Source organism: Primulina eburnea, chromosome 13, assembly GCF_022965805.1.
Source record: "Primulina eburnea isolate SZY01 chromosome 13, ASM2296580v1, whole genome shotgun sequence".
Taxonomy (NCBI): Eukaryota; Viridiplantae; Streptophyta; class Magnoliopsida; order Lamiales; family Gesneriaceae; genus Primulina; species Primulina eburnea.
In genome coordinates, this window is record NC_133113.1 from 28,260,381 (window position 1) to 28,287,536 (window position 27,156).

The 27,156-nt window shown below is 34.5% G+C and overlaps 6 protein-coding genes across 8 annotated transcripts; 3 read left to right on the top strand and 3 right to left on the bottom strand.

Annotated features, from left to right (window-relative positions):
• Window positions 1–312: 312 nt before the first annotated feature.
• LOC140809873 (probable glucuronoxylan glucuronosyltransferase IRX7) lies at window positions 313–3,001 on the top strand. The gene is made up of 4 exons (XM_073167638.1): window positions 313–856; window positions 954–1,315; window positions 1,413–1,663; window positions 2,290–3,001. Exons 1-4 carry the CDS (start codon window positions 556–558, stop codon window positions 2,741–2,743), a joined length of 1,368 nt encoding a protein of 455 aa, XP_073023739.1. The 5' UTR covers window positions 313–555; the 3' UTR covers window positions 2,744–3,001.
• Window positions 3,002–3,210: 209 nt separating this feature from the next.
• Window positions 3,211–5,586, bottom strand: LOC140809874 (probable xyloglucan endotransglucosylase/hydrolase protein 32). 3 transcript variants are annotated; one of them, XM_073167642.1, is made up of 4 exons: window positions 5,204–5,586; window positions 4,938–5,038; window positions 4,526–4,746; window positions 3,211–3,731 (listed from the first exon to the last, which is right to left on the bottom strand). In XM_073167642.1, the coding sequence occupies exons 1-4, from the start codon at window positions 5,415–5,417 to the stop codon at window positions 3,401–3,403; spliced, it is 867 nt and encodes a 288-aa protein (XP_073023743.1). In that variant the 5' UTR covers window positions 5,418–5,586; the 3' UTR covers window positions 3,211–3,400. The 3 variants fall into 3 exon arrangements, with proteins under 3 accessions (XP_073023743.1, XP_073023741.1, XP_073023740.1); XM_073167640.1 differs by having other exon boundaries at window positions 3,211–3,734; XM_073167639.1 differs by having other exon boundaries at window positions 3,225–3,761.
• Window positions 5,587–9,497: 3,911 nt separating this feature from the next.
• Window positions 9,498–12,734, top strand: LOC140810129 (vacuolar protein sorting-associated protein 24 homolog 1-like). The gene is made up of 6 exons (XM_073167951.1): window positions 9,498–9,822; window positions 9,920–9,996; window positions 10,321–10,423; window positions 11,356–11,477; window positions 11,975–12,163; window positions 12,373–12,734. Exons 1-6 carry the CDS (start codon window positions 9,711–9,713, stop codon window positions 12,436–12,438), a joined length of 669 nt encoding a protein of 222 aa, XP_073024052.1. The 5' UTR covers window positions 9,498–9,710; the 3' UTR covers window positions 12,439–12,734.
• A 3,294-nt stretch (window positions 12,735–16,028) lies between these two features.
• Window positions 16,029–21,040, top strand: LOC140808893 (uncharacterized). The gene is made up of 9 exons (XM_073166232.1): window positions 16,029–16,488; window positions 16,766–16,832; window positions 17,338–17,403; window positions 19,260–19,353; window positions 19,437–19,553; window positions 19,857–19,957; window positions 20,144–20,218; window positions 20,295–20,387; window positions 20,649–21,040. The coding sequence occupies exons 1-9, from the start codon at window positions 16,475–16,477 to the stop codon at window positions 20,838–20,840; spliced, it is 819 nt and encodes a 272-aa protein (XP_073022333.1). The 5' UTR covers window positions 16,029–16,474; the 3' UTR covers window positions 20,841–21,040.
• A 111-nt stretch (window positions 21,041–21,151) lies between these two features.
• Window positions 21,152–23,201, bottom strand: LOC140808892 (alpha-L-fucosidase 1-like). Its single transcript, XM_073166231.1, is given in 4 exon segments — window positions 21,152–21,591; window positions 21,593–21,902; window positions 21,982–22,221; window positions 22,394–23,201. Coding segments are annotated over 4 exon segments (1,572 nt in total). The 5' UTR covers window positions 22,999–23,201; the 3' UTR covers window positions 21,152–21,174.
• A 1,390-nt stretch (window positions 23,202–24,591) lies between these two features.
• Window positions 24,592–26,335, bottom strand: LOC140810091 (alpha-L-fucosidase 1-like). The gene is made up of 3 exons (XM_073167899.1): window positions 25,527–26,335; window positions 25,115–25,354; window positions 24,592–25,035 (listed from the first exon to the last, which is right to left on the bottom strand). The coding sequence occupies exons 1-3, from the start codon at window positions 26,129–26,131 to the stop codon at window positions 24,711–24,713; spliced, it is 1,170 nt and encodes a 389-aa protein (XP_073024000.1). The 5' UTR covers window positions 26,132–26,335; the 3' UTR covers window positions 24,592–24,710.
• Window positions 26,336–27,156: the final 821 nt, after the last annotated feature.

Below are 27,156 nucleotides of genomic sequence, written 5' to 3' on the forward strand. Positions count from 1 at the left end.
TTGAATTTTTCAATGAATTCTTTATTTCTTTGGTCATTCATATATATATATATATATATGCAAATCTGAACACCAACACTGCTTATCTTTTATCTAATGGAAAATCATATAGGATGAGAACTAATTTATTACCGCACGTAACCTGGTCACTGTTCTAAATGTACTACATATTATATGAACTATTTTTCTTAAATTTTTTCAGATTTTGTGTTATATTTCTTTTATAATATAATCTATTTATGATGATGTGTTCAGTTACATTAATTTATATATTAAATACAAAGTATTACATATTATTTGAAAAGAATTTACAGAGTATCGATCGGGGGAATCTTGAAATAACGTGAACTCCTCAACTACACCCCAAGTTTGAATATTTCCACAAATTTGATAAAATTCATATTTACGCAAAAAAGGAGCTCCCCAACAAAATCAATTTCATCATCTCTTGTTCCTTAATCTCCAGTTCACGCAATACCAAATTCAGAAAGCTCGATTTTAACCACCGCTTATCCTTCAATCCCTTCTTTCCTGCGAGGTTTAAGGGGGCGAAAAATGATCAAGGTAATCGACATGCTTGAAACTCAAACACCCCTCAGAAGCAGAGACTTCTACGTGAGGATGAGGTTTTTGCATAGCACGAGATATAGCAGAAATTTAGAGAAGAGTTTTTGTAACAGAATTTTCAGATGGATTCTCTGGTTTTCTGTTTTATCCTATTGTTTATCCTCTTTTCTTGTTACTCGGAATAAACATACCACCTCTGTTTCAAGAGCCATCGTGTCACCTTCTAAAAACTACCACTCTCTCGTTGAAGAACCATCCCACAATTCCTCCGACGTGAAAATTTCATCAGGTAAGAAGACTGTAACTATGGTTCTGTTTTTTTTTTTTTTTCAGGTTATTAATCTATATGTTCTTTATATCTAAAAGTTTCTCGGTATACTTTCCAGGATTATTTAAGGGGTTGAAGGTGTATGTGTACGATTTGCCTTCGAAATACAATACAGACTGGCTATCAAATGAGCGGTGCAGCACCCATTTGTTTGCTTCGGAGGTGGCGATCCACAGGGCTTTGATCAGCGGGGAAGTGAGAACATTAGACCCGTGGGAGGCTGATTTTTTCTTCGTCCCTGTGTACGTCTCATGCAATTTCAGCACCGTTAATGGATTCCCAGCTATTGGGCACGCCCGTTCTCTCATATCATCCGCCATCGAACACGTTTCTTCTCAGCTTCCGTTTTGGAACCGCAGCCTCGGCTCTGACCATGTCTTTGTCGCGTCCCATGATTTTGGTTCTTGTTTTCACACCCTGGTAAGAAATATCGGCAACACGTGTCTTGTCGAAAACTCCAGAAGTATTACTGTGCATTCGTAAGAGAATTGAAATCTGTTCTGGTATTCCTTGGTAGGAGCACGTGGCTATGGCGGATGGGATACCTGAGTTTTTGAAAAATTCAATAATATTGCAGACTTTTGGGGTGAAACACAAGCACCCATGTCAGGAAGTAGACAATATTGTGATTCCCCCGTACGTGTCGCCGGAAAGTGTACGAAGGACGCTGGGAGAATCGCCGTTGTCTGGCCGACGGGACATATTCGCGTACTTCAGGGGCAAGATGGAAGTCCACCCCAAGAACGTCAGCGGTCGTTTTTATAGCAAGTTAGTTGATATTCAATAATTTCTAAAAAAAATTAACAAGTGGAGATTTAATTAATATTTATTTGGTATAATTTCTAAAAAGTATAACCGAGTCATCTACTTTTATTGGGGAAAATTTAAAAATGCACAAGCTAGAACTTGAAATTTAGAGCTATTTTATATATATATATATATAATATATATGTTTATAGAATAGAAAAAAATGTGTGATATCTTTTTTCGTTAATAATAATTATTTTTATATTAGAGTTTACATACCAGATGTTTGAACAAAATTGAGTGGGCTTTTCTGCACTCAAAAGTCCAGCTCCTTGTTTATAAAATATATGTGTATATATATTTTTTTAAAACAAAATTTATCCAATAAATCATTTATGTTTAAAATTATTTATTTAAAATATAAAACCATCCTTTTTTTTCTTTGTGACTGTTCACTGTCGATCAGTAAAATATTTTTATGCGATCATCACATTTTCTTTCTTTCAGTAATATTTAAATTTCAATATTATTCAATATTACAAGAAAAATAGTTACTATTTTTTTTAAATAAAGCAGAGTAGATAACAAAAAAAATTTATTTGAATCGACTTGAAACAATTGTTTATGTAATTATATATTATTTTTAGGCGAGTACGGACTCTGATATGGCGGAAATACGGCAACGATCGACGATTTTACTTGGGGAGACACCGGTTTGCCGGTTTCCAATCCGAGATTTTACGGTCAAAGTTTTGTTTGTGCCCCTTGGGATGGGCCCCGTGGAGTCCGAGGTTGGTGGAATCCGTGGTTCTGGGCTGCGTCCCGGTTATCATAGCAGATGGAATCCGGTTGCCATTCCCCTCCGCCGTACCATGGGCAGAGATATCCCTCACAGTAGCGGAGAACGATGTGGGAAACCTCGGGAGAGTCCTGGAGCACGTGGCAGCTACCAATCTCACTCGCATTCAGAGAAATCTCTGGGACCCAGACGTGAGACAAGCCCTGCTATTCAACGATCCAATGTGGCCTGGTGATGCGACGTGGCACGTTTTGGTTGGCCTGTCTGAAAGGCTTCACAGGTCCCACAAAAGCAAGCAATGAGTCATCCACGTGTCATATTTTAACTGGCTCATCTGCGTGACATGAATGTCCGCTTTCTGGACGTAGCGCGGGAATCTCTACAAGGTTCAGAAAGGAAAATCTGTCGTGTACAGAATTCTGGGATATGCCACTTGGAATGTATTGCTGAGCTGGCGAGAGGTGAGTGGAGGAGCCCTGTGGTTCGCATTTTGTTCTAAACAGAATCGCCAATACGAATGTGGATATGAGCGCTGGTTTGATATCAATAATATATACACCAAAAAACCTATGATTACTTTTAATTAAATAAAATTACAACGTATTTAATTATATCAGTAATAATAAGTAATGTATTATACATACTTTCATATATTCTAAATACTACACAATAATTAGTTACAATTATGTTATTTGAAATTAGACATAAAATGGAGAGAGTTTCGAGGAGAAGAAAGTGGATGCCAAAATATGTGGGATTCGGTGAAGGGACAAGATAAAATAGAGAGGGTACGGTGTTTAATGCCAATGTCTTTAATTTGGTAAGAGGAAGATTTTCAAGAGGGATCACAGGTTTCTAATAGCCAAGACAATACAAATTATAAGAAAATAATGATACAATACGACTCGTGCATAACATAAAATTATATTCAACAACATTTGTTATCGATTTTCCCAACTTCAGCACTCAGGTGTGAAACTATGATCCCTTAGGACGTCCTGACAATAATCATAAACCTTGTAGTTGTTTTGTACCCAGTCCAGTGCGGCATTCTGGCGGCGGCTCAGCCCTCCTGACCTCGAAGGATGACCGGAGACTGGGCGGCACTGGACCAGACCATTGGGTTCACAACCACTTATCTTGAAATCGTTGTACTGGCTAACAAAGGGTTGGTAACTGTAGTCAGCTTTGTATTTCCCATTTTCTGTGGCCCACGAAGAAGCATCCCATATTGATCCGTACACCCACATGGGCCTCGACGGAAAGGTGTCGTCATTTTTCCTCGGGTACCTTCTTATTGGCACATCATCCACAAAGAAACTGTATTTACCAATATATTATATAGTTATACAATTTATTAGAGGGAAATGAGACAAAATGAATTATTTGCATGGAGAAAGGGTTGTGTCATTCACGAGTCATGAAATGAACGGTCATGAACTTGTCCTTTCCAAGTTCACGGGGGTGTTCATTGTTTACTTTTCAGGCTGTGTTTTGCTTGTTGGACCTGAAAGTAATAGCTTTTATATTTTATGAGAAGGAAAATTTTCAATTTTGATCCAACATGTATATCTCATAGCGATTTTGATAATCTATATATATATATAGTTTCAAATTTTAGTTTTAGTCTTGCATATTTCAATTTTGACTATTTCAATCCCAATTAGCATTCCTGAAGTACCGTGTCACATCAACATCATGTAAAAATAATAACTAAAATGGATATATCGATATGCCTCTTGATAAATCTGCACTACAAAAAAAATGAGATACGACAACGGTTTTTAATTAGAGTACTCGTGTTGGTCGCAGTAGACATAAGCAACCAAACTCATGAAACAAGTGTATGGTTTATGTCAGTCTCTCAGCTTTATCAGTGTTCTACAAATTCTTCCAAAACCGATGTAAGGTCGTTATATATTTGGCGTAACTTTCAGTTGTATATAGATACGAGTGTTGTGAATTAATTACTTTTTTTTTCTGCTATAAAACATACACATAATATCACGAGAAGGAAAATCGTGTTATTATTTGTATTATAAAATAGTAAATATGTGCGTGCATAGACATGCAATAGAACTTACATGATTTCATCTGAATCCCAAAAAATGGCATAATTGTGGAAATCTTTGGCGGGGTCGAACCAAAGGTTAAATTTCACTTCTCGGCCAATGATATTGTTTCCATCTCCACTCCCTCTATTGTAAACATTTGTTTGCAGCACGTAAGGCTTGTCTTCTGTTGTCCCAAGAAACTCTATGTCAATCTCATCATGGTTACCTGGATAATCTTCATTGTTCGAGAGCTGCCCGTGTATATAAAGAATTTTACCATTATCCATCAGATATACCGACAAATACACACACACACACACACACACACACACACACACACATATATATATATATATATATATATATATATATATATATATATATATATATATATATAAGCAAGGAAGCAGAAGCTAGCCAGCCGGGATCAATGTACACTTACATAAAAGGATGTGATCACTCCAGCAGTATAGCCAGATTGGAGCTTCACAGAGGAACCAAAATAGCCAGACGAATACGGGCTAAGAGATTTAAATCCACTTCCTGTGGTTAAGAATTATCAAATTAAAGTAGCATGATAGAACACATTATGAAACACACACACACACACACACACACAGAGATATATATATATATATATATATATATATATATATATATATATATATATATATATTGCGAATTATGCAGTGCATGTGTTATGTGTACCTGAGTTAATGTCGAGCCAAATAGTTAGAGTCCCTTGGTCGAGAGTCTGATGCTGAGGACCCCAAAGATTGGTGCACACTTGGTCGAATTCTGTGGAGCCAATTCTTCTGCTGGGGTAGTAGCCTGGAGACGGTGGGCCATTCACATTTGCCTTATTTGTTAAAAGAAACATCAAGATTAGGAAGAGAAGAGAGACAAGCTGGAGATGATCCATGGCGACAAAGTAAGATTGATGATTAATTAGCCTGTTTCGTTTAGAATTACTGGTTAGAGGGCTTCGATATATATATATATATAAAGGTAAGGAGAATGTGTCATGGAATTGTATTGTGTGGTGCTATTGTAAATGGTATAGATAACAAGACTGCGAGGACCAACACCAATACTGATAAAGGAACTACTTCATACGTATAAATAACTATTATTTCACTTAAATTGTAAAATATTTAGAATTGTTAGTCCAAACTAGAAATTTAATCTAAAAATTTCATGCTTGATGTCGCATAAATCAAAACAAAATCAAACAGCATCAGGCTTGAACTTGACTCGTTTAAGATTGTTTGAAGCTCGAGCTCGATTCAAACTTTTATTATCAGGCTTGAGCTCGGCTTTTCTTGAAATTACAAAGCTCGTGAAAAGCTCGAGCTCGGCTTGTTAAAAGCTCGTTTAGCATGTTAATCAGTCTGGGCTCGAACTTGATTCATTAATAGCTCGTTTAGCATGTTTAACAAGACCGGCTTGAGTTCGGCTCTTTTTCGAACTCGTAAAGCATAGAATTGAGCTCGAGTTTGAGCTTTATTCGAACTTGGTAAAAATTAAATACATTTATAAACTAATTTTAAATCAGAAAAATGTAAATTCATTCAAATATGTCTTGTGTTCAATTCTTTCTATTGACATTAGTACTAATATTTTTATTTGTCAACTCAACAAATGAGTCAAGCTCAAGCTTACAAGCCAACTAAATGAGTCGAGTTCGAGCTCACGAGCCATCTAAACGAGCCGAACTCGAGCTCGCGGGCCTATTATCGAACATGTATGCGAAGTCACGAGCCTATTATCATTAGGCTTGGCTTGATTTGATTAAATTTTCAAGCTCATAATCGAGCTTGAACTTAGCTTGATATGACTAACAAACGAACTCAAACAAACTTTTTATCGAGCCGAGCTTCAAATAATTCGCAAACAATTTGATTCATTTACATCCCTATTATCACATATATTTTATCAAGTGCTATAAATTAAATTCGAATAGATATATATATTTACTTTATCCTAATTTGTCTTACTTTGCAGTACCAAATTAAATATGTTTATGTTTTTATATTTTGGTGTACAAATAAATATACAAAAACGCTATTATTCATATATATATATATATATATATATATATATATATATATATATATATATATATATATATATATATATATATATATATATATAACACTATTCGCAAACTTTAAATACGTTAAAAAAAACTTTCGATGAAAGTCATAAATGTAGAATGAAAAGTCATTATCTTTTCATTACATAAATTCGTCACATGCTTGGCCTGAATATATAGTTTCATTTCACGGATCATATATATAATCACATCCAATGTATCCTCCTAGTTTTAAAATATATACTCGTTAATCATAAAATGAATACATAGTATGCTAAATTTTTTATATCTGGAATCAGAGAGAACAAATTTAATAAATTCTGTAATTTAAAACATAATTTCACATGATGCCAGATTTTAAATATTTTTTTTTTAACTTTGAAAACTCGCCGCCACAACTTTTTTGTGTGCTCTAGATAAACTAAAAAAGTCAATTCATTTGCACCGTTTGACATGATGCCAGAATATTGCTCGACCTGAGAATATCATTATTCACTATTAACTTGGTATTAAATGATTTGGTGATTGGTTTGGAGGGAATAAAATAAAATAAAATAAAATGATAAAAACTTGTGTGAGACGTTTCTTTACTTTTTTTGTGAATATTGGTAGGATTGATCCGTCTCACAGATAAAGATTCATAAGATCGTCTCACAAAAAACATACTCAAATTTTGGCGTATTATAATAATATTATCTACTATATATGGAATCTTTTATTTTGCACAAGCAAAAACTTCTATAATCGAAAAATAGAAATAATAATGGAATGTTGCACAAAAAATGGTTCTATTTAATACGGCCGACATTTAGAGGGCTTAATTAAAATTAATTATTGGCTATGAATCGTTTTCTGCGTTAACTTCAACATTATTTTAAGAGAAGAGGTGAGCACAAATAATTCAATAAAAAAAGGTAAGGGGCATGCATGCATCATCTCACGATCGTCTCGATTCTAGTTTGACAAATTAAAATTGCATTATTACCCTCAATTATTACAAAATATGTGTGAGACGGTCTCACGGGTCGTATTTGTGAGACAAATCTCTTATTTGGGTCATCCATGAAAAAATATTACTTTTTATGCTAAGAGTATTATTTTTTATTGGCATATGAGTATGTTTGACCGTCTCACGGATTATATATATATATATATATATATATATATATATATATATATATATATATATATATTGATTATATCTTGCAGTAATAATCAATATATATATATATATATACATTATATCTTGCAGTAATAATCAATATATATATATATATATATATATATATATATATATATATATATATATATATATTATATATATATATATATATATATATATATATATATATATATATATATATATATATTGATTATTACTGCAAGATATAATGTTTTAATTGTACAATATATATAATTTTTCCCAATAAATCATTTTAATAATTTTAATTAAGAAAAAATATTTTTAAAAATTTAGGAAGGAAGAAAAAAGGTTCCTATGGGCCGGTATCAGTTGATTATGATTTACATACCCAAATCTATTGTTATGTATTGGACTGTCCTAGATTAAACACCAATGCATGACCAGAGAATTATGTGATTCGGCAATGAATTGCCTATATATATCATCATCCACAGGAGAACAGCCACTTTACTGATCACGTCTCAAGTTTTGAGTTACAACGCATTTATCAAGAATTGAAGAATACAGAATGCGCTTTTTGATTCCTCAATCTCCTCGTGCTTTCTCTTCTCCGAATACTTGTACGATCCTTGATTTTTCTGTCAACCATTCAACTTGTATTGGCAGCTCAGCCTTTTGTAGCGCAGCAGTTCACAATCCCAACGGCCACTAGACAGTTGGTCTTCTTGTGAGTTATTTCTAGTTTTGGCCATAATTTGAAATAACTCCCCCTGCTTGAAGCTTGTTGCCCACCAACTTATTGGACACAAGTTTAACACTTTGGTTACTTGATGTGAATAATCCATTTATTGTAACAGATTGCTCCCTGAATTGGCCCAAGTGAAAGCGAGTGCATTAAGAAATTCAAATGATAGCATGCATCATGCATGAGTACGAAGGATAGATGGATGTGGGTGGATGAGAAGAAGGGATCTTACACGGTAATTATAAGTGGATATGAAGTTTTATTGAAACAAGGGAGTTGGTTCCAAATCTGGGCAGTATCAACTGGAAACTTTTGTGGAAGTTTCGTTTACCCGCCGAAGTTCGAATTCGAGGACTATTTCAACCTGTCTTTCTACTATGAAGGCACTGCAGGTCTGGAATGACAAATGTACTTCTCCAACAAAGATATATCAATTAGCTCTGGATCTCCATTTCAAACGGCAAGCAGCAAACCACCATCATTTACCCAACCATCACTCAATCCAACAGAATGGTGAGGGAAGTTGGCAAAGGCCTCCAAAAAATTCCTTGAAGTTCAATGCCCTCCACATATAGGATATGACTGCATAATTCAAAGATTCTCAAGGCGTAGTGACTGCATCAATCCATGGCAAAATGAATGGAAGTCAGAATCCAGCCATAGGAGAGAGTATGAGAATAAGAGAAGCACTTAGTTGGATAAAAAGTCTACATTTATCCAAGATCGTTATTGAATTTGATTAATCAAATTGATCATGATCATTCATGTTTGAATTTTATTATTGAAGATTGTAACCTTGCGAGTTGCGAAGATGAGCGAATCAGGTTGTTCATACTTTAGCGGATGAATTATTTCATCACTTACTCTTATTTGAAATGTAATTATTCCCGATTTGTTTAATAATAATACCTTATTTATTTTTTTTAAAAAAATTACAACTCTTTTGGGCCTTAAGGTTGGTTAAGCTGTAAGTGGCCAGCCCAATTACAGATTCGTAGCGTAGCCCCAGAACTTTTCTCACCCCCCCGCTCGAGTCCTTGGCGAGTCAGTACTTCGTAAATATGCATCCTAAATTTCTATCCCTCTTTCTGGTTTTGGTCCCCAATTGGACATTTGATTTGCCGATAATTACGAGCATCAGTTGAGAATCTAACACGTAACAGAGATCGACCGCGAAATCGAGAGAGAAACACTTTATTTTACTGGGAATCGAATTGATAGAACAGAAATAATGGAAAAAATGATGAAGATATTGAAGCCCAAGCCGAATCCGCAGGAATTGCTCAGAGATTGGCAGCGTCGCCTTCGGCAAGAGTGCCGCAACATCGAACGCCAGATTCGAGGTGTTGCGTTGTTTATAATTTTGTTCAGATATTTTTTTTCCTTTATTTTTGGGGTTGACGAGTTATTTTTGTTGCTTTTATTAATGGGCTTGTTTAGACATACAGAAAGAAGAGAAGAATGTGCAGAAAGCCATCAAGGATGCTGCTAAAAGAAACGACATGGGTTCAGCTAAGGTATTTTAGTTAATTTTTTTATGATTAAAGTATTGTTTTACGTTTAGTTTACATTTTTCTTTGTGATTAAAGTGATTATTGATGGTCACTTGGTGTTGGGGAAATTGATTGATTGATTGATTGCTGCAGTAGAGAGATAATGGCATGGAGTTTGTGTTTGATTCACCCTACTGGGATATATCTTTATTTGTATGCAAAAGTACGATTTTGAGAAGTACATCAAATTTTGGAGAAGCTAACTCTTAGAGTTGGGCTACACAAATGTAGACTGAATGTCGGAATATTTTTTTTCTGATGTGCTGCATTAATAATTTATTATATCAGGCCCTTGCAAAAGAACTTGTGAGATCTAGGAAAACTGTGAATCGCCTCTATGAAAACAAGGCCCAGTTGAATTCAATATCAATGCATCTTGGAGAAAGTGTTGGTATGATCGTCCTTTTATTTTTCACTTGTATATTGTTTTGAATAAGTGATGACTGGTTAGGCTTGTAACCTTGTGACCATCTTTCAAGAAGAGCTCGATGATATTGGCCCATTATTTGTGCTATATGAACTATTGTGAGATCTAGTGATCAAGGCAAGAAAATTTCTAGTTATATTCAGCTACGGCTAAGGATGGAGGAACATCTTTTGTACTTTTAATTCTAGATATCGTCATTTTTTTAAATGGCATTATACGTGTTATGCTATATGTGGAGTGGATCAAATATGTATATAGGAGTTGGATATATAGGGGCATCTTTTGTTAGCATACCCTTGATCTGCCTTGTTGAAAATGTAGGATGATGGTGTTAACTTTTGGCTAGATATATGATCGGGGCGTCATGGAGATTGTTGTGTTAATGCCTTGGCATCTTCTTACCTTAATGAACAAGCTGGCTTATATTTTTGCTGTTGAGATTTGTTTTGCTATCATCGCTTCAAGGTCTTAATCTATCATACCTTCTATTTGCAATGTACATAGTCTGCCAGATGAGAACCCGTTGTTTCTTTGTTGGCTCTTGTTATCTGAGAATTATGAACATTGTCACAAATTATATATTTGTATTCCAGTTAAAACTAAGAATTCAGTTTTAATATTCAAGTGATTCAGCTTCGGCATTATGTAATTTTACAGAAATTCAAAGGATTGAATAAGATAAACATTGAAATCCCTTTCTAGTGGGTTGATTATTGTTATATGTGGATGTTATAAGTTGTGACAGGCTGAGAATAAACACACCCATATTATCCTATTAGACATTTAATGTAGTGCTTTTATGTCTTCTTGGATCTTTTCATTTTGTTTTTTAACTTTTGGAAACTGAGTACTTATTAGTTGCCACTGTGTCATTATCTTCTTTAATAATTTTTCAGCTATTGCCCGAACTGTTGGGCACTTATCCAAAAGTGCTGAAGTCATGAAGCTTGTCAATAATCTTATGAAGGCTCCAGAGGTAGCTGTCACTATGCAAGAATTCAGCAACGAAATGACAAAGGTAATTTCAGCTTTGTGGCAAGTGGAAGTGAGAAATATTCTTCTTTGTTCTTTTTTCTGAGAGAGACGGAGCTTATATGCTTGGTTGAGCAGGTATTTAATATATACCTTATCTTGGTAAGTTTGGAGGATTGCCAAAAAGACACTAAGGGAAAAATTGGAACAGCGGAAAGTTTGTCTATGATGTTGAAAATAATGGTTTTTGCGTATGCGTTGGTATTTTGTCAAAGTTTGAGTCATAATTGAGGTGCTGTAGCCTGTAGACAAGTTCTGGGATCGTGTTACTTATTATGGTAGCTTAATCATTTACAGATGATATTTCCAATTTTCTTGCATAAATTAACCTAAAGATTCTAGATTCTACACTTTTTTCGACAATGATGGCAGAAAAGACGGGATAATGGTGTACCACCATCAGATTCAAAAATAGTGTCCCAACCCCTAACGAAAAAAATCTCTTTCATCTCTGAAGAAATAAGGTCCTATCATGTTCTGCAGGCTGGAGTTATAGAAGAGATGATGAATGACGCAGTGGATAATGCACTGGATTCAGAAGACATAGAAGAGGAAACTGAAGAAGAAATTGACAAGGTGTTAACAGCAATTGCTGGTGAAACAGCTGCACAACTTCCCGAAGCAGTCAAGAAGGAGAAGCTAAAGCAACCTGCAACAAGTGAAGATGCAGAGGTACGCTTCATTTGTTCCTATTATGGTATATCCTGGATTTGGACATTTGTAAGTTTTGAGGGCCTCATAAATTTTGGAGGGATGAAACTTGCTGTTTCAGAAAATGTTTGCAGGAATGTTAATTTTTCTGTTTTGTTTGAAGAGCAACCTCCCCCTTATCGTAATCTTCCTTTTCCCGTCTCACATCCTGTACTGCTCTTAAACAATAGGAAAATGTTGATGATGAGGAAGAGCTTGAAGAAATAAGGGCACGTCTAGCTAGAGTTCGATCATAACTGAATCTCTTAATCATTTACCAAGCTTATTAAATACGAGGTTTGTGATTAATCAGAAGATACCGATTTTCGACTCTGATCCTCTTTCACAAAGTGGTATTTATGTATCAAAAAACTCTAGCTGCATTGTAAGTATTGTAACACATTCTTGGTTTTCATGCTTTCTACGCTAACGTCTGGGTTCTTGTACTCTTGTTCGAGGCAGCGGGTTGATACTTCTGTAGCATAGCAGATTCGGTCGGGTTTTTTTATTACCCTGCGTGAATGATCTTAATCGTAAACTCTAGTTTCTGTCATTTACTTGTTTGGACACAACAAGTGGTGATCCGAAAATGCAAACAAGATTTCTTCAAAAAATAAAAAGTGCAAGCAAAGAGTAGTAACTACAACCATTATATGTTAGGTAAAAACTTGTGTGAGACGGTCTCACGGGTTGAATTTGTGAGACAGATCTCTTATTTGGGTCATCCATGAAAAAATATAATTTTTTATGCTAAGAGTATTACTTTTTATTGTGAATATGAGTAGGGTTGATCCGTCTCAAAGATTAGTATCCGTGAGATGATCTCACATGAGGCTGACTCTGTATGTTAATAATAATGGGAAAAAATAGGTCACAAGATTGATTAGGAATCACAGTTGATTTTTATTGTTGCTCAAAACATTTTAATTTTTTTTATTCTGAAACCCGTTAATACGATCCATGGTCCCGTTTATGTTATATTGATAATTATCTAAAATTACAAACATAACTAAGACAATCGAGAAAAATATGTATCTATTGTTTGTATTTTTCATGAAACGTGTAGCAAAAATGATTACAGAAGAAAGAAAATAAAAGTTTGTTGTTGTTTTTGTTTATAAAATAAAATTTATTTATTAGTCAATATAATAAATATATTTAATTGAAAAAAATAATAAATATCACTCACTTGGTTTTATAAATATATATGTACAATAATTTGTTTTTATATATATTTTCTTTTATATATATGCATAATAATTTATTTATTGAAACACGATGACTTTTATGTAATTAAATTTATGTTAGTTTAATAAAAAAAATATTATTTGAAATAATAAATTAATTTTTTATCGATTAATTAATATCTTTCTAAAATAATAAAATTTTATGATCTTAACATTATTGATTTATAGAGATTTCATGGTAATTAATGCCTACACAAACATTTTTTGATAAAAATTATATTAGATCATTTATTTTTTAGAAATTTATATTTTATATTAAAAGTAAAAGAAATATGAGCATTTCAAGGTGATTAAAATATATACGATTTCTCACCAATTTATTTCAATTGGAGGGAGTCTGCTTTTTTTATTTGGTCAAAGGTAAAAGGGCAAAATGATCTTACACATTTTTGTCAAAATAAAATATACAAATAACATCAAATTTTGATATGATTCAGATTTGAATCGTGTGCTTTCGCACCATACGACACCTTACTACTACACTATTTCATATTTAATCTTATATTTATGTAAATAATTATATAAATATTATAAATGGATCAAATTTTTTCATATTTAGGTCATGTTTGAGTCGAGTTTTTCATATTTGGGTCAAAGTTCTCATATTTAGGTCGAGTTTTTCACATTCGAAACGAGTTTTAGTCGAGTTTTTCATATTTGGGTTGAATGGTCTAGTTTTTCACATCTGGGTCGACGTTTTCATATTTTAGTCGAGTTTCACATATTTTGGGTAAAGTTTGAGATAAGGTTTTATAGCTGAGTTGAGTTTAGAGTAAAAATTTTATTTTGATTAATTTATGTTTTTATTTTGTGGACAAAATAAAAACATAAATTAATCAAAATAAGACAAAATAACAATTAAAACGACTATCTTTTTCGATTTAGAAAATGTTTGCACAATATTTGATTTGCGTGTGTGTCAGATGCAAAGATATACCAATTTGTGTAAAAATGATTTAAAAAAAAAACTAACTTCTAAAAAGAAATTGAATCCTAAATTAGATCGTCGATTCTACTCTCCTAAAACAAATAAAACCAAAATGAAGAAAACTATTGGAATTTGAAAAAATAAATATCTGACATTGTTTATATTTTCAGTAAAAGATAGAATTTACAAGACATAAAAATATAACATATAAAGTTGTTGAAATCTAAAACGAGAAGACCTAGAATGCTAGAAAGTATATACTTGAATGCTTGAAAACTAGTGTTTGAAGATTGAAATTTAACATATAAAGTTGTTGAAATCTAAAACGAGAAGACCTAGAATGCTAGAAAGTATATACTTGAATGCTTGAAAACTAGTGTTTGAAGATTGAAATTTTTTGTGTAGAGTTGTGTGTGTTCTCTGTGTTTGCCGATTCCTTCATTTTCTTCACTGTACGGTGCGGTTTCTTTCACTCCTCCTATGAGTCACAATATTTTCCCCTTTCTCACTATCTTCTTATCTTTCCATAATATTCTTGACTTATCTGAATAAATTTGAATCGATGTGAATTTATCTGCCACATTTGATGGACTTCCATAAATTAATTGAACCTCCATAATTAAATTGGACTTTCATAATTAAATATTTAAGCTCAAACATAAACTAATTGACTTCTTTCTCATGTCATTAAAATATATATAACTCTTCACAAATTTATTTTATTGAGAGGGAGTTTGATTTTAAAACTTGGTTAAAAGTAGTGACTTAAAGGGCAAGATAGTCTTTACATATGCTTGTTAAAAATAAAATAATAAAATAACATCACATTTTGACCAAATCCATATTTAAACTATGTGTTTTTGTACAATACAACACCTTGACACTACATTATGTCATATTTGATTAAATATTAACATGAATAATTATATACATATTATATATGTGTCGAGTTTTACATATTTGGGTCGAGTTCTATTATTTAGGTAAAAGTTTTTATATTTGGGTCGAGTTTTTCGCTTTTAGGTCGAGCATGAGTCGAATTTTTATATTTGAGTCGACATGTCATATTTTGGACAAGTTTTTCATAATTGAATCGAGTTGAGGTCGAGTTTTTTTATATTTGGGTCTAGTTGTTCAAATTTGGGTAAATTTTTTTACATTTCGATCAATTTTTCACATTTAATTTAATATTTTCATATTTGAGTCGACTTTTACATATCTATACTATATTATTAAATGTGAGGACATGATAATAACTACTTAGAGAGGACACCAATTTTTTTTTCCAATTTTACCCTTATATGATACTAATAATACATTTTGTTTTTTGTTTTTTTAAAATTTTAACACACTTTTATTTTTATTTTTTTTCAACCATTCAAATATCAATTTAGTCCCTCCATAATTTGTCAAATTTCACTTTTGTCTATCGATAATGATAAAAAAAGATTGTACACACAAGCTATGCGTGTGCGGAGTAACTAGTCTAGGATAAAGTTTGAGGTTGAATTTTGAGGCAAAGTTTTATGCATTAGTTGAGTTTGAGATGAAGTTTTTATTTTGATTAATTAATTTTTTTAATGAACAAAATAGTAAAATTAGATGAATCCCTGTAACTTAATTTATAACAAGGACCTCTTTTTCCCCTTCCTTTTACCTCGTTTCCCGGCATTTGGCACATGGACATGGGATTTGCGTCGCTGGACACCTGTACACCGATCCCAGATCGGTTCACTTCCTGCCATCCAACTTTCAATGGTCAATGGGTTTAATTTAATTGTTCAGGGGAAAAATGGACAGATTCAAATAGGTAGCTTCGTGAAAAATGAAAATCAAATCTTAGATTTTGGCCTTCGAACGCCTAATCTTGTACAAACTTATGTCCTCACTCCCCTACTTATTTTGGGCATTTCATCAGATCCCACGCGGAATTTTGTCATTTCATGTGTGGTTTTATTTTTTGTCTCTGTTTTTGGGGGCAGAAATGTGTTCTGTTTGAGTTTGCTTTTGCTATTGAGGGGAAGAGATTGAAGGTTCCACCTTTTTCCTTTTTAGTTTAGAATTTTCAGTGTTGTGACGAGGGTGTGAGGCCGCAAGAGATTGAGTCGAAGCTCTCAGATGGATGCGGACAGGTAATTTGCTAAGAAAAAACCAATCTTGAAGATTCTTACTTGCGGTTTGATTCTATGCTATATATATATTTTCACTATGCTTTCCTATGATTTATTCGTGTTCTTATCTTTAAAGTTGTTAATAGTTCTTAAACAAAAAACAACATATTTTGGTCAGCTGTGCATTTCCATATGGCTATCCCTTGATATTGAATCTGAAACTCCAAGCGTTCCACCGCATGATAGTATATTTTCCTATTGGATTTGCTTAACTTTTACCCTTTTTATTTATTCTCAGGTTAAATTCTCCTCACACATCAGCTGTTGTATTTGAAGCCCTCGGCCATCAGCTTCAATTTTCACAGGTAGTGCGATTGTTCATGATCTTTTTTCTTCTCGTTCTATAACCTAAGTTAGATTAACTATACTGTCAATAGTTGCTGTTCACTCCATTTGACGTCCAGTAATTCTGAGAGTAGATGCATTCAGATCGATTGTCATATTTGACATGTTTTTGTATCCGTTGTTTCTTCACAGGGAAAAATCTTATTGCACGCACTTAGAATATGGAAATTTGTGGTTCTTGTCATCTTTTGAGAATCTCTGGTTTATCTTCCTTCTAAAACTTAATAAATGCCTTGGTTTTTTTTTTTTTTGTTCTTTATGATAAGTTTATTATGCTACATATACTGTAGGACAGAAATCATCCTTTGCTCCAAACCCAATAGAATGTTAGATTGGCTATGATGAGCGTATATCCTTGATCTTTTGTTTGCTGAATTTTTTGACTAACTTTTCCGGGAAAAAAATTGTTTTTTCTGCTTCATGATTGCCTCATTCACAATGACGATTATGCTGCAAATGTGACAGGATCCCAACTCCAAGCATTTAGGGACTACTGTGTGGGACGCATCAATGGTCTTGGTCAAATTTCTGGTAATTTTTACGGGTGGTGTTCGCTCCCCTATTACTGATTTTTTTAAAAAATTCCGTGGTTCTGGCAAGAGAGATGACCGACGATTTCGGTTGGGAATAAATGTAGCAATCGCACTAGGTCAAATAATCGTAATTGGATGATGAGTCCAGGTATCGTACCCACAAAGATCGATATTTAAATACTAGGATAAGAATTATTTTTCCTAATTTAGGCTAATAAAATTTGAATGAAGGGGAGATAAATTAATTAAAACTAAATGAAACAATTTAAATAAATTAACTAAAGTAAAAAAAATCCAAATTATTAAATTGTACGAAAATTCAAATTATTTAGAAACGACTAAGGCGCACAACGGTATCGAGACAACTTATAATCTAGTGTCAAATTGATATTCAATAAATTAATTATTTAATTCACGACGAAATTCCCAAAATTATTTATTAAATGATTTCTCGAATTAATAAACCTAATTAAATCTAACAGTCCAATTTTTCCTAACTGAATTTAATTAGATTCAACCGTATTAGATCGCTGTGAAATTCCAGTTTTTCAACCTAAGTCTCACACTGAAACTGAATACTATTTTTAGTCGGTTTGCCCATATGTTGATTGATGTATGAAGCAAATATTAATCTATCGCCTTCTGGTTTTAGATTAACCAACAAATATTCTATTTAATTAGGCAGATTAAGAGAACACAAGATAAATGACATCAATCAATGAATAAAATAAATAATAGAATTGAATCAAACTCAAAACATAAAAAATAATTTGTCTCGGCCCTATCGTGGTCCTAGTCTATAAAAATCTACTCCTAAATTCAAAAACAAAGTTGAAAGTGCACATCCATGCTTAAATTCAATGAAGAAAACATAATTAAGAGGGAATGAAAAGAATTCTCAGTGATTTGGCGTGTGTTGAGGAATTCCTCCAGCTTTTGCCTTATGTCTTCCTCACTTCTGCACTTCCTCACTGTTGCTGCTTCATTGCAGCCTTCTGTTCTGCGCTTCCTTCCTCTTTTCCCCTTCTCTGTCGTTTACTTCCTTCTTATTTTCTGCACTCCCGTCTTCCAAAGTCGAAAGTGCACATCCATGCTTAAATTCAATGAAGAAAACATAATTAAGAGGGAATGAAAAGAATTCTTAGTGATTTGGCGTGTGTTGAGGAATTCCTCCCGCTTTTGCTTTATGTCTTCCTCCCTTCTGCACTTCCTCACTGTTGCTGCTTCATTGCAGGCTTCTGTTCTGCGCTTCCTTCCTCTTTTCCCCTTCTCTATTGTTTACTTCCTTCTTCTTTTCTGCACTCCCGTCTTCTTTTCTTTTTCTTCTGCTCTCCTCCCTCTGTAAGTATTTGTACCTCTCCTTCACGCCTCTTTTTATCCTCCTAAATGGGTCCCATCCTTCAATCTTTTTAAGCTCGTGTCAAGTAAAAAAAAAAGTGTAGAAAAAATCTTTATCAAGATTTACATATCATCAAAAAATAAGAATATTTTATTTCTTTTCTTTTTATATTTTGGTTCCTTTGAAGTCTAGTAAATTTATCTTATCTCTCAATTTAAACATTTTTCATTTTTATTCTAATCTACAATTTTTAATTCAAATAACCACATAATTAGGGATAAAAATTCTAGATAAGAGTAAATATTATAAAATCAAATTCCTAAAATCTTTGTAAGATTTGGCCTTATCAAGGGACTAAGATGATAATAAAAGGTAGAATTTTATTTATTACTTTTTTTCTCTCTCTTATGTTGCATTACATAAATGACGATGATGAATTTAGTTGTTAAACGATAGTTAAATTGTTGGTCTTTGTTTAATCAAACTAATAAAACCTGTTTGTGTTCATTATGAAGGAAAAAAATTGTAGAAAGGGAAGGTTTTCTCCATCTAAACTAAAAGGAAAACATGTAATCGAACTTGGAGCAGGCTGTGGAGTAGCTGGATTTGGTGAGCTTCTTGCTTTGCCAAACTTGATCTGAGTAAATTTTTTGAAACATTCAAGATTAGACACTAATGACGAGGTTCTTCAGGTATGGCATTGCTCGGATGTGATTTGATTACAACTGACCAAACTGAAGTTTTGCCTTTGCTTATGAGAAACGTGGAGCGAAATACCTCAAGAATCCTACAAATGAATTCTGATTCAGGTGTCCTTTCTCTTTGTGTATCTCTTTGAGTGTGCAGGTGTTTTGCATAGATTTTAGTTCTGTTCTTCAGCACTTCCGCATGGTTGAAGGAGGGGACAAGTATTAGAATTCGATAGAGGCGACGAGAGAAGATGAGGGGGTGATTTGAGGTACCCTCATTGAATTTTGGGAGGTCAAAACGTGCAATTTTCAAAATATTACACAAAGTTTTGAAGAAAAAAAGGAAAAACCTAGTTGGAAGTAGAGGCATACACTTTTGGCTCCCCTCTCCTTTTTCTTACATGACGGTTTTATTTCTTGTAGATTCATTTGGATCCATTGAGGTCGCCGAGCTTAACTGGGGTGATGCTGACCATATCAGGGCCGTCGATCCCCCATTTGACTACATAATTGGCACTGATGTTGTGAGTTAGTATAATTCTAAACATTTTATCCTGTTAAAACTATCCTCTTCTTAAGTGTCTCGGTGGTGAATAGGGAGGGATTGTACAAAAATATTATTGAATGTTTTGCCTTTAACCAACATTGGTAATATCAAGTGCTAGTAATACTCATCCAAACATGACAACTCTTTGAATTTGTTTACGTAGGTATATGCAGAGCACCTTTTGGAACCACTTTTGCAGACTCTACTTTTATTATCCGGACCCAGAACCACAATTTTGGTATTGCTTTTAAAAGTATTTTTGAAGTTTGAACTGAAATGATGATGTTCTAATTTGTCAAAACCTCGGTCTGTAGTTGGGTTATGAACTTCGTTCCACTAATGTCCATGATCGTATGCTTGACTTATGGAAGACAAATTTTGAAGTTCGTCCTGTTCCTAAAGCAAAGGTAACTATCTTCTGGATATACAAAGGTCAAATACAGTAATTATGATAAATGTTTGGATCTTGTGAAAGAGCGACATATGTATTATATCTGATGGGGTAATGTGAATATTAAACATCATGGCCGTAGCTCAGTTTTTTAAAATTTTCAATTTTGAGAGGGTCAGAGACATTGAAGCCAAATGAACATAAATTATAGGTCAAGATTTTGTGTGGTGGGTGTTAAACTTTCTCCTCGATCATCGTCTTTTTGTAATCCATGTAGATGCACGGTGACTACCAGCATCCGAGTATACAGCTGTTTATAATGAACCTGAAGGTTTCAAACTGGGTGAGCAGAGGAATTGATAATCATCTTGAAGGGGAAAAATCTGGAGCAATTATACTAGGGCCAGAGGAAGATGATGACTGTAGTGCTGCTGTTAACAAGGTTGATGACTCAAGTGGCCGAATCTAGGAAGGTGACATCCTTGAAAATATCCAAAATAAGAAGCTTAGCGACTGGGAAGCTAGAAGATATGGGGCTATGGCTGCTCGTCTTCTTAGATTAAGACTCGTAATACGCACGAGGCAGTTTCATGTGATGTTTATGCCTTGAGACGCAACCCTCCATGAAAATTGCTTTGTTGTATTGAAAATTTTACTCCAATGTCTGCATATGTGAGAGAAGCATATTTCAAATTATATTCAATGCCAAATGGTTTAATTTAAAAGTTATACACGTCGCTCCAAAATACATCAAGAAAAAGAAAACAAGAGATCATTGGAATTTTCACTGTGCATTGTTTTCCCTAAAGACTTGCACTACCGTTGAACCGTGATCTAGAGCTAAGCAACGAGGCATACCCAACAACTGAAAACGGATCCACATAAAAACCTACATAAGATATCAATGGATCGCCCCGAGATCTAACAATTTCAAGCTTCAAGTGACTGCATGTGACACTCGGGAACAATAGCAATCTTTTGTATCCCACAGTCGTGCCCCTTGTGACCTCCTCCCATTCCCCTTCTTCATTCATGAAATTAAAATGAAATTCCGTCACTCTTTGGCCCATATGTATTGGTTCTTGGATTAGCAAGACATTAAAAGTCACATCTTCTTCAAAATCAAAGAACAATGCCCAGTCTGATTGTGCTTTATCTGGAGCCCAGTATGAAAAAATTCCATCTTCAAGAACACGCTGAGCGCCATATGTAGAACATTTCACAGCCACCTCTTGTGTTGCTAGCCCAAACCAGAGAACTTTTTGCTAGATTATGTGAGAATATGGAGTTCCGAATCTCTGTAAAGTCTTGGAGGACTTGGATGTCTTCTGGGGATATAAGGCCTGAAGAATTTGGGGGTACATTCAGTAAGAAGAGACAGTTTCTGCCCACAGAGGTATAATAGATATCTAGAAGAGTGAGTGCCGATTTTGGAGCTTGTGATGCATGCCAAAACCATCCAGCTCGTATCGAGACATCACACTCTGCAGGTACCCAGTCAGGGCCTTGTGGATCTCCCTCTCCCAAATAACTGAGTCGAAAAATAACTGATACTGAGGAACAAAGTTTTCCAAACAAGGGAAAGCAATATTGACTTGAAGCATACTCACTCCTCGATAGCAGCTTGGCCGATCTTTATGGCACTGCGATTAAAAAGAGACCAGCAAGTAGTCCTCGCAGCACCAGCCTCATCCCCAATCCACCTCGAATCCGGGCCATCGTCAGAGAATATGATTGCCTGAGGCTGAAGCTGATGAATAAGACTAAACCAGTTATCGAAAAAGTACTGCATGTCCTTCTCTCCCTCACCCTTTGCGCCATCCAACCAAATTTCTTTTATGTCACCATACCTGCTCCATTTTAAGTGAGTGCATTAAACCATTCGATGATTTATTCATAGAACACAATGCATAACCTTGGTTCAGATTTATAAACAACAAGATTCAAACATACTCCAAAACCAAACAAAACCCATTAAAAATGAAATAGTGAGAACAACAAAGCAAATCTACTTTGGAATACCAAGTGAGCAGTTCAGTCATCTGCCCCATGTAATACTCATTGTACTCCAGAGTCTTTCCATAACAAGGTTCATGTCTATCCCAAGGAGAAAGATAAAGCCCCAATTCTAAACCAGCGACTGTTGCAGCGTCGGCAAGCTCTTTCACCACATCCCCTGTCCCATTCTTCCAAGAACTAGACTTCAGAGAATAATCCGTATATTCAGAGGGCCAAAGACAGAACCCATCATGGTGCTTTACAGTGAGGATAACCCTCGAAAAGCCAGAGTCTTTGGCCACAGCAACCCACTGAGTAGCATTGAAGGCAGTAGGGTTGAAAACTGAAGGGTCAGCGTGGCCCGTTCCCCACTCCGAATCTGTGAAAGTGTTTGGTCCAAAGTGGAAGAACATCGCCATTTCTGAGAGCTGCCATGAGATCTGGCGTGAGGTTGGGATAGGAAGAACTGGAATCGGTGGGGGTGTCGGGTGGGAGGAAACAAATTTTGAAACTAAAGATTTTGATTCTTGAAAACAGATTGTGATGCTGAGGATGATCAAAACATGTTTTGATAAAACAGATTGTCCTGCGAATGTTCTTTGATTTTCAAAATCAGCAGCTGGTTTCATTATCACCAGTAGTTTTTGAACGCTCTTGTTTTTCTTGGAACTATAATCCCACAAGAAAAAATAACACTCCCGGTATTACTCGTCCACCCAAGCAGACAGTCGACTGTCCACCTAAAAAAGTTCTTCAAATCTCAAGAAATTATGTCTGTTTCTGGACTTTGATGTTATGTGATTGCATTTGAATAAAACTTAACTGTAATTTTTCTTGAATCTGCAGGAAATTTGTTAATATTGGTTTCGAAGTCCCAAATCTAAGCAAGTCCGCAACTTAAGTCCGCTTCAACTTTCATATTTTATTCGAACAACAAAGAATCTGGGAGCCCATCAAATTCGAAACTTTTTTGATGGGCTTGGCCTCAATTCAATTGGACATAACTGAATTTGGGCCAAGTCGACCCGTTGACCAAATTTAAGAGCATGAATTTCAAAAGCAAACCAGTAACCCACCAACCAGATCTGACTAACCCATCTTTTGAAATGGATTGATGTTGATGTGATTCATTAAAATATTATTCGAATACCACAGATTTCCAATTTTAAATTAATATCCCAATAAATAATCAACAGTACAGCCAAGAGTTGGACAATTTTTTTATTTTTTATTTTTTGTAATATATTGGATAAAAATTACGATTGATTAACAATTTGACATTTTTTGAAAATAATAATAATAAGTAACGGTTCAAGGGGGAAAACTTGACTAATTTTTGCCTCAATTTTATTATTCCGACTAATATTTTATACATAAACATGTCATAGATTTTCTGAAATACAAATATCTGAAATGTACATGTAATTAGCTCGAATTTATGTACGTATGTCGCATAATATTAGAACAAAACTCAAAAGTTCGAACCTTTCAATTCAATTAATAAATGAGCGGGTCTTTTATGAGACGGTATCACAAACTTTTATCTATGAAATGGGTCAACCTTATCGATATTCACAATAAAAAGTTATACTCTTAGCATAAAAAATAATATCTTTTAATGGATGACCTAAATAAGATATTCATCCCATAAAATATGATCCGTGAGACAGTCTCATATAAATTTCTGCCTTAATAAACAACGAACAAGGCAGTAGAATCCAAATATCATTAATTATGTAGAAATTCACCCATCTTATCCTAACATAATATTTGCTTCGTTACTTACGATGATGCAATTATCATTAACATCTATATTATCACTGACTGATGTAATATTTTATATATTTAATAAATAAATGTCACATCGATCGGTGCTCATATAAATACTAACCACCATATTAAAACTATATATATATATATATATATATATATATATTGTTTTGTGATAATGATACTTATTTGTTTACTAGTCTCAATAAATTTCTTGTTCCCGAGTGTCACATGCAGTCACTTGAAGCTTGAAATTGTTAGATCTCGGGGCGATCCATTGATATCTTATGTAGGTTTTTATGTGGATCCGTTTTCAGTTGTTGGGTATGCCTCGTTGCTTAGCTCTAGATCACGGTTCAACGGTAGTGCAAGTCTTTAGGGAAAACAATGCACGTGAAAATTCCAATGATCTCTTGTTTTCTTTTTCTTGATGTATTTTGGAGCGACGTGTATAACTTTTAAATTAAACCATTTGGCATTGAATATAATTTGAAATATGCTTCTCTCACATATGCAGACATTGGAGTAAAATTTTCAATACAACAAAGCAATTTTCATGGAGGGTTGCGTCTCAAGGCATAAACATCACATGAAACTGCCTCGTTACATATCTAAGAAGACGAGCAGCCATAGCCCCATATCTTCTAGCTTCCCAGTCGCTAAGCTTCTTATTTTGGAGGACTTGGATGTCTTCTGGGGATATAAGGCCTGAAGAATTTGGGGGTACATTCAGTAAGAAGAGACAGTTTCTGCCCACAGAGGTATAATAGATATCTAGAAGAGTGAGTGCCGATTTTGGAGCTTGTGATGCATGCCAAAACCATCCAGCTCGTATCGAGACATCACACTCTGCAGGTACCCAGTCAGGGCCTTGTGGATCTCCCTCTCCCAAATAACTGAGTCGAAAAATAACTGATACTGAGGAACAAAGTTTTCCAAACAAGGGAAAGCAATATTGACTTGAAGCATACTCACTCCTCGATAGCAGCTTGGCCGATCTTTATGGCACTGCGATTAAAAAGAGACCAGCAAGTAGTCCTCGCAGCACCAGCCTCATCCCCAATCCACCTCGAATCCGGGCCATCGTCAGAGAATATGATTGCCTGAGGCTGAAGCTGATGAATAAGACTAAACCAGTTATCGAAAAAGTACTGCATGTCCTTCTCTCCCTCACCCTTTGCGCCATCCAACCAAATTTCTTTTATGTCACCATACCTGCTCCATTTTAAGTGAGTGCATTAAACCATTCGATGATTTATTCATAGAACACAATGCATAACCTTGGTTCAGATTTATAAACAACAAGATTCAAACATACTCCAAAACCAAACAAAACCCATTAAAAATGAAATAGTGAGAACAACAAAGCAAATCTACTTTGGAATACCAAGTGAGCAGTTCAGTCATCTGCCCCATGTAATACTCATTGTACTCCAGAGTCTTTCCATAACAAGGTTCATGTCTATCCCAAGGAGAAAGATAAAGCCCCAATTCTAAACCAGCGACTGTTGCAGCGTCGGCAAGCTCTTTCACCACATCCCCTGTCCCATTCTTCCAAGAACTAGACTTCAGAGAATAATCCGTATATTCAGAGGGCCAAAGACAGAACCCATCATGGTGCTTTACAGTGAGGATAACCCTCGAAAAGCCAGAGTCTTTGGCCACAGCAACCCACTGAGTAGCATTGAAGGCAGTAGGGTTGAAAACTGAAGGGTCAGCGTGGCCCGTTCCCCACTCCGAATCTGTGAAAGTGTTTGGTCCAAAGTGGAAGAACATCGCCATTTCTGAGAGCTGCCATGAGATCTGGCGTGAGGTTGGGATAGGAAGAACTGGAATCGGTGGGGGTGTCGGGTGGGAGGAAACAAATTTTGAAACTAAAGATTTTGATTCTTGAAAACAGATTGTGATGCTGAGGATGATCAAAACATGTTTTGATAAAACAGATTGTCCTGCGAATGTTCTTTGATTTTCAAAATCAGCAGCTGGTTTCATTATCACCAGTAGTTTTTGAACGCTCTTGTTTTTCTTGGAACTATAATCCCACAAGAAAAAATAACACTCCCGGTATTACTCGTCCACCCAAGCAGACAGTCGACTGTCCACCTAAAAAAGTTCTTCAAATCTCAAGAAATTATGTCTGTTTCTGGACTTTGATGTTATGTGATTGCATTTGAATAAAACTTAACTGTAATTTTTCTTGAATCTGCAGGAAATTTGTTAATATTGGTTTCGAAGTCCCAAATCTAAGCAAGTCCGCAACTTAAGTCCGCTTCAACTTTCATATTTTATTCGAACAACAAAGAATCTGGGAGCCCATCAAATTCGAAACTTTTTTGATGGGCTTGGCCTCAATTCAATTGGACATAACTGAATTTGGGCCAAGTCGACCCGTTGACCAAATTTAAGAGCATGAATTTCAAAAGCAAACCAGTAACCCACCAACCAGATCTGACTAACCCATCTTTTGAAATGGATTGATGTTGATGTGATTCATTAAAATATTATTCGAATACCACAGATTTCCAATTTTAAATTAATATCCCAATAAATAATCAACAGTACAGCCAAGAGTTGGACAATTTTTTTATTTTTTATTTTTTGTAATATATTGGATAAAAATTACGATTGATTAACAATTTGACATTTTTTGAAAATAATAATAATAAGTAACGGTTCAAGGGGGAAAACTTGACTAATTTTTGCCTCAATTTTATTATTCCGACTAATATTTTATACATAAACATGTCATAGATTTTCTGAAATACAAATATCTGAAATGTACATGTAATTAGCTCGAATTTATGTACGTATGTCGCATAATATTAGAACAAAACTCAAAAGTTCGAACCTTTCAATTCAATTAATAAATGAGCGGGTCTTTTATGAGACGGTATCACAAACTTTTATCTATGAAATGGGTCAACCTTATCGATATTCACAATAAAAAGTTATACTCTTAGCATAAAAAATAATATCTTTTAATGGATGACCTAAATAAGATATTCATCCCATAAAAT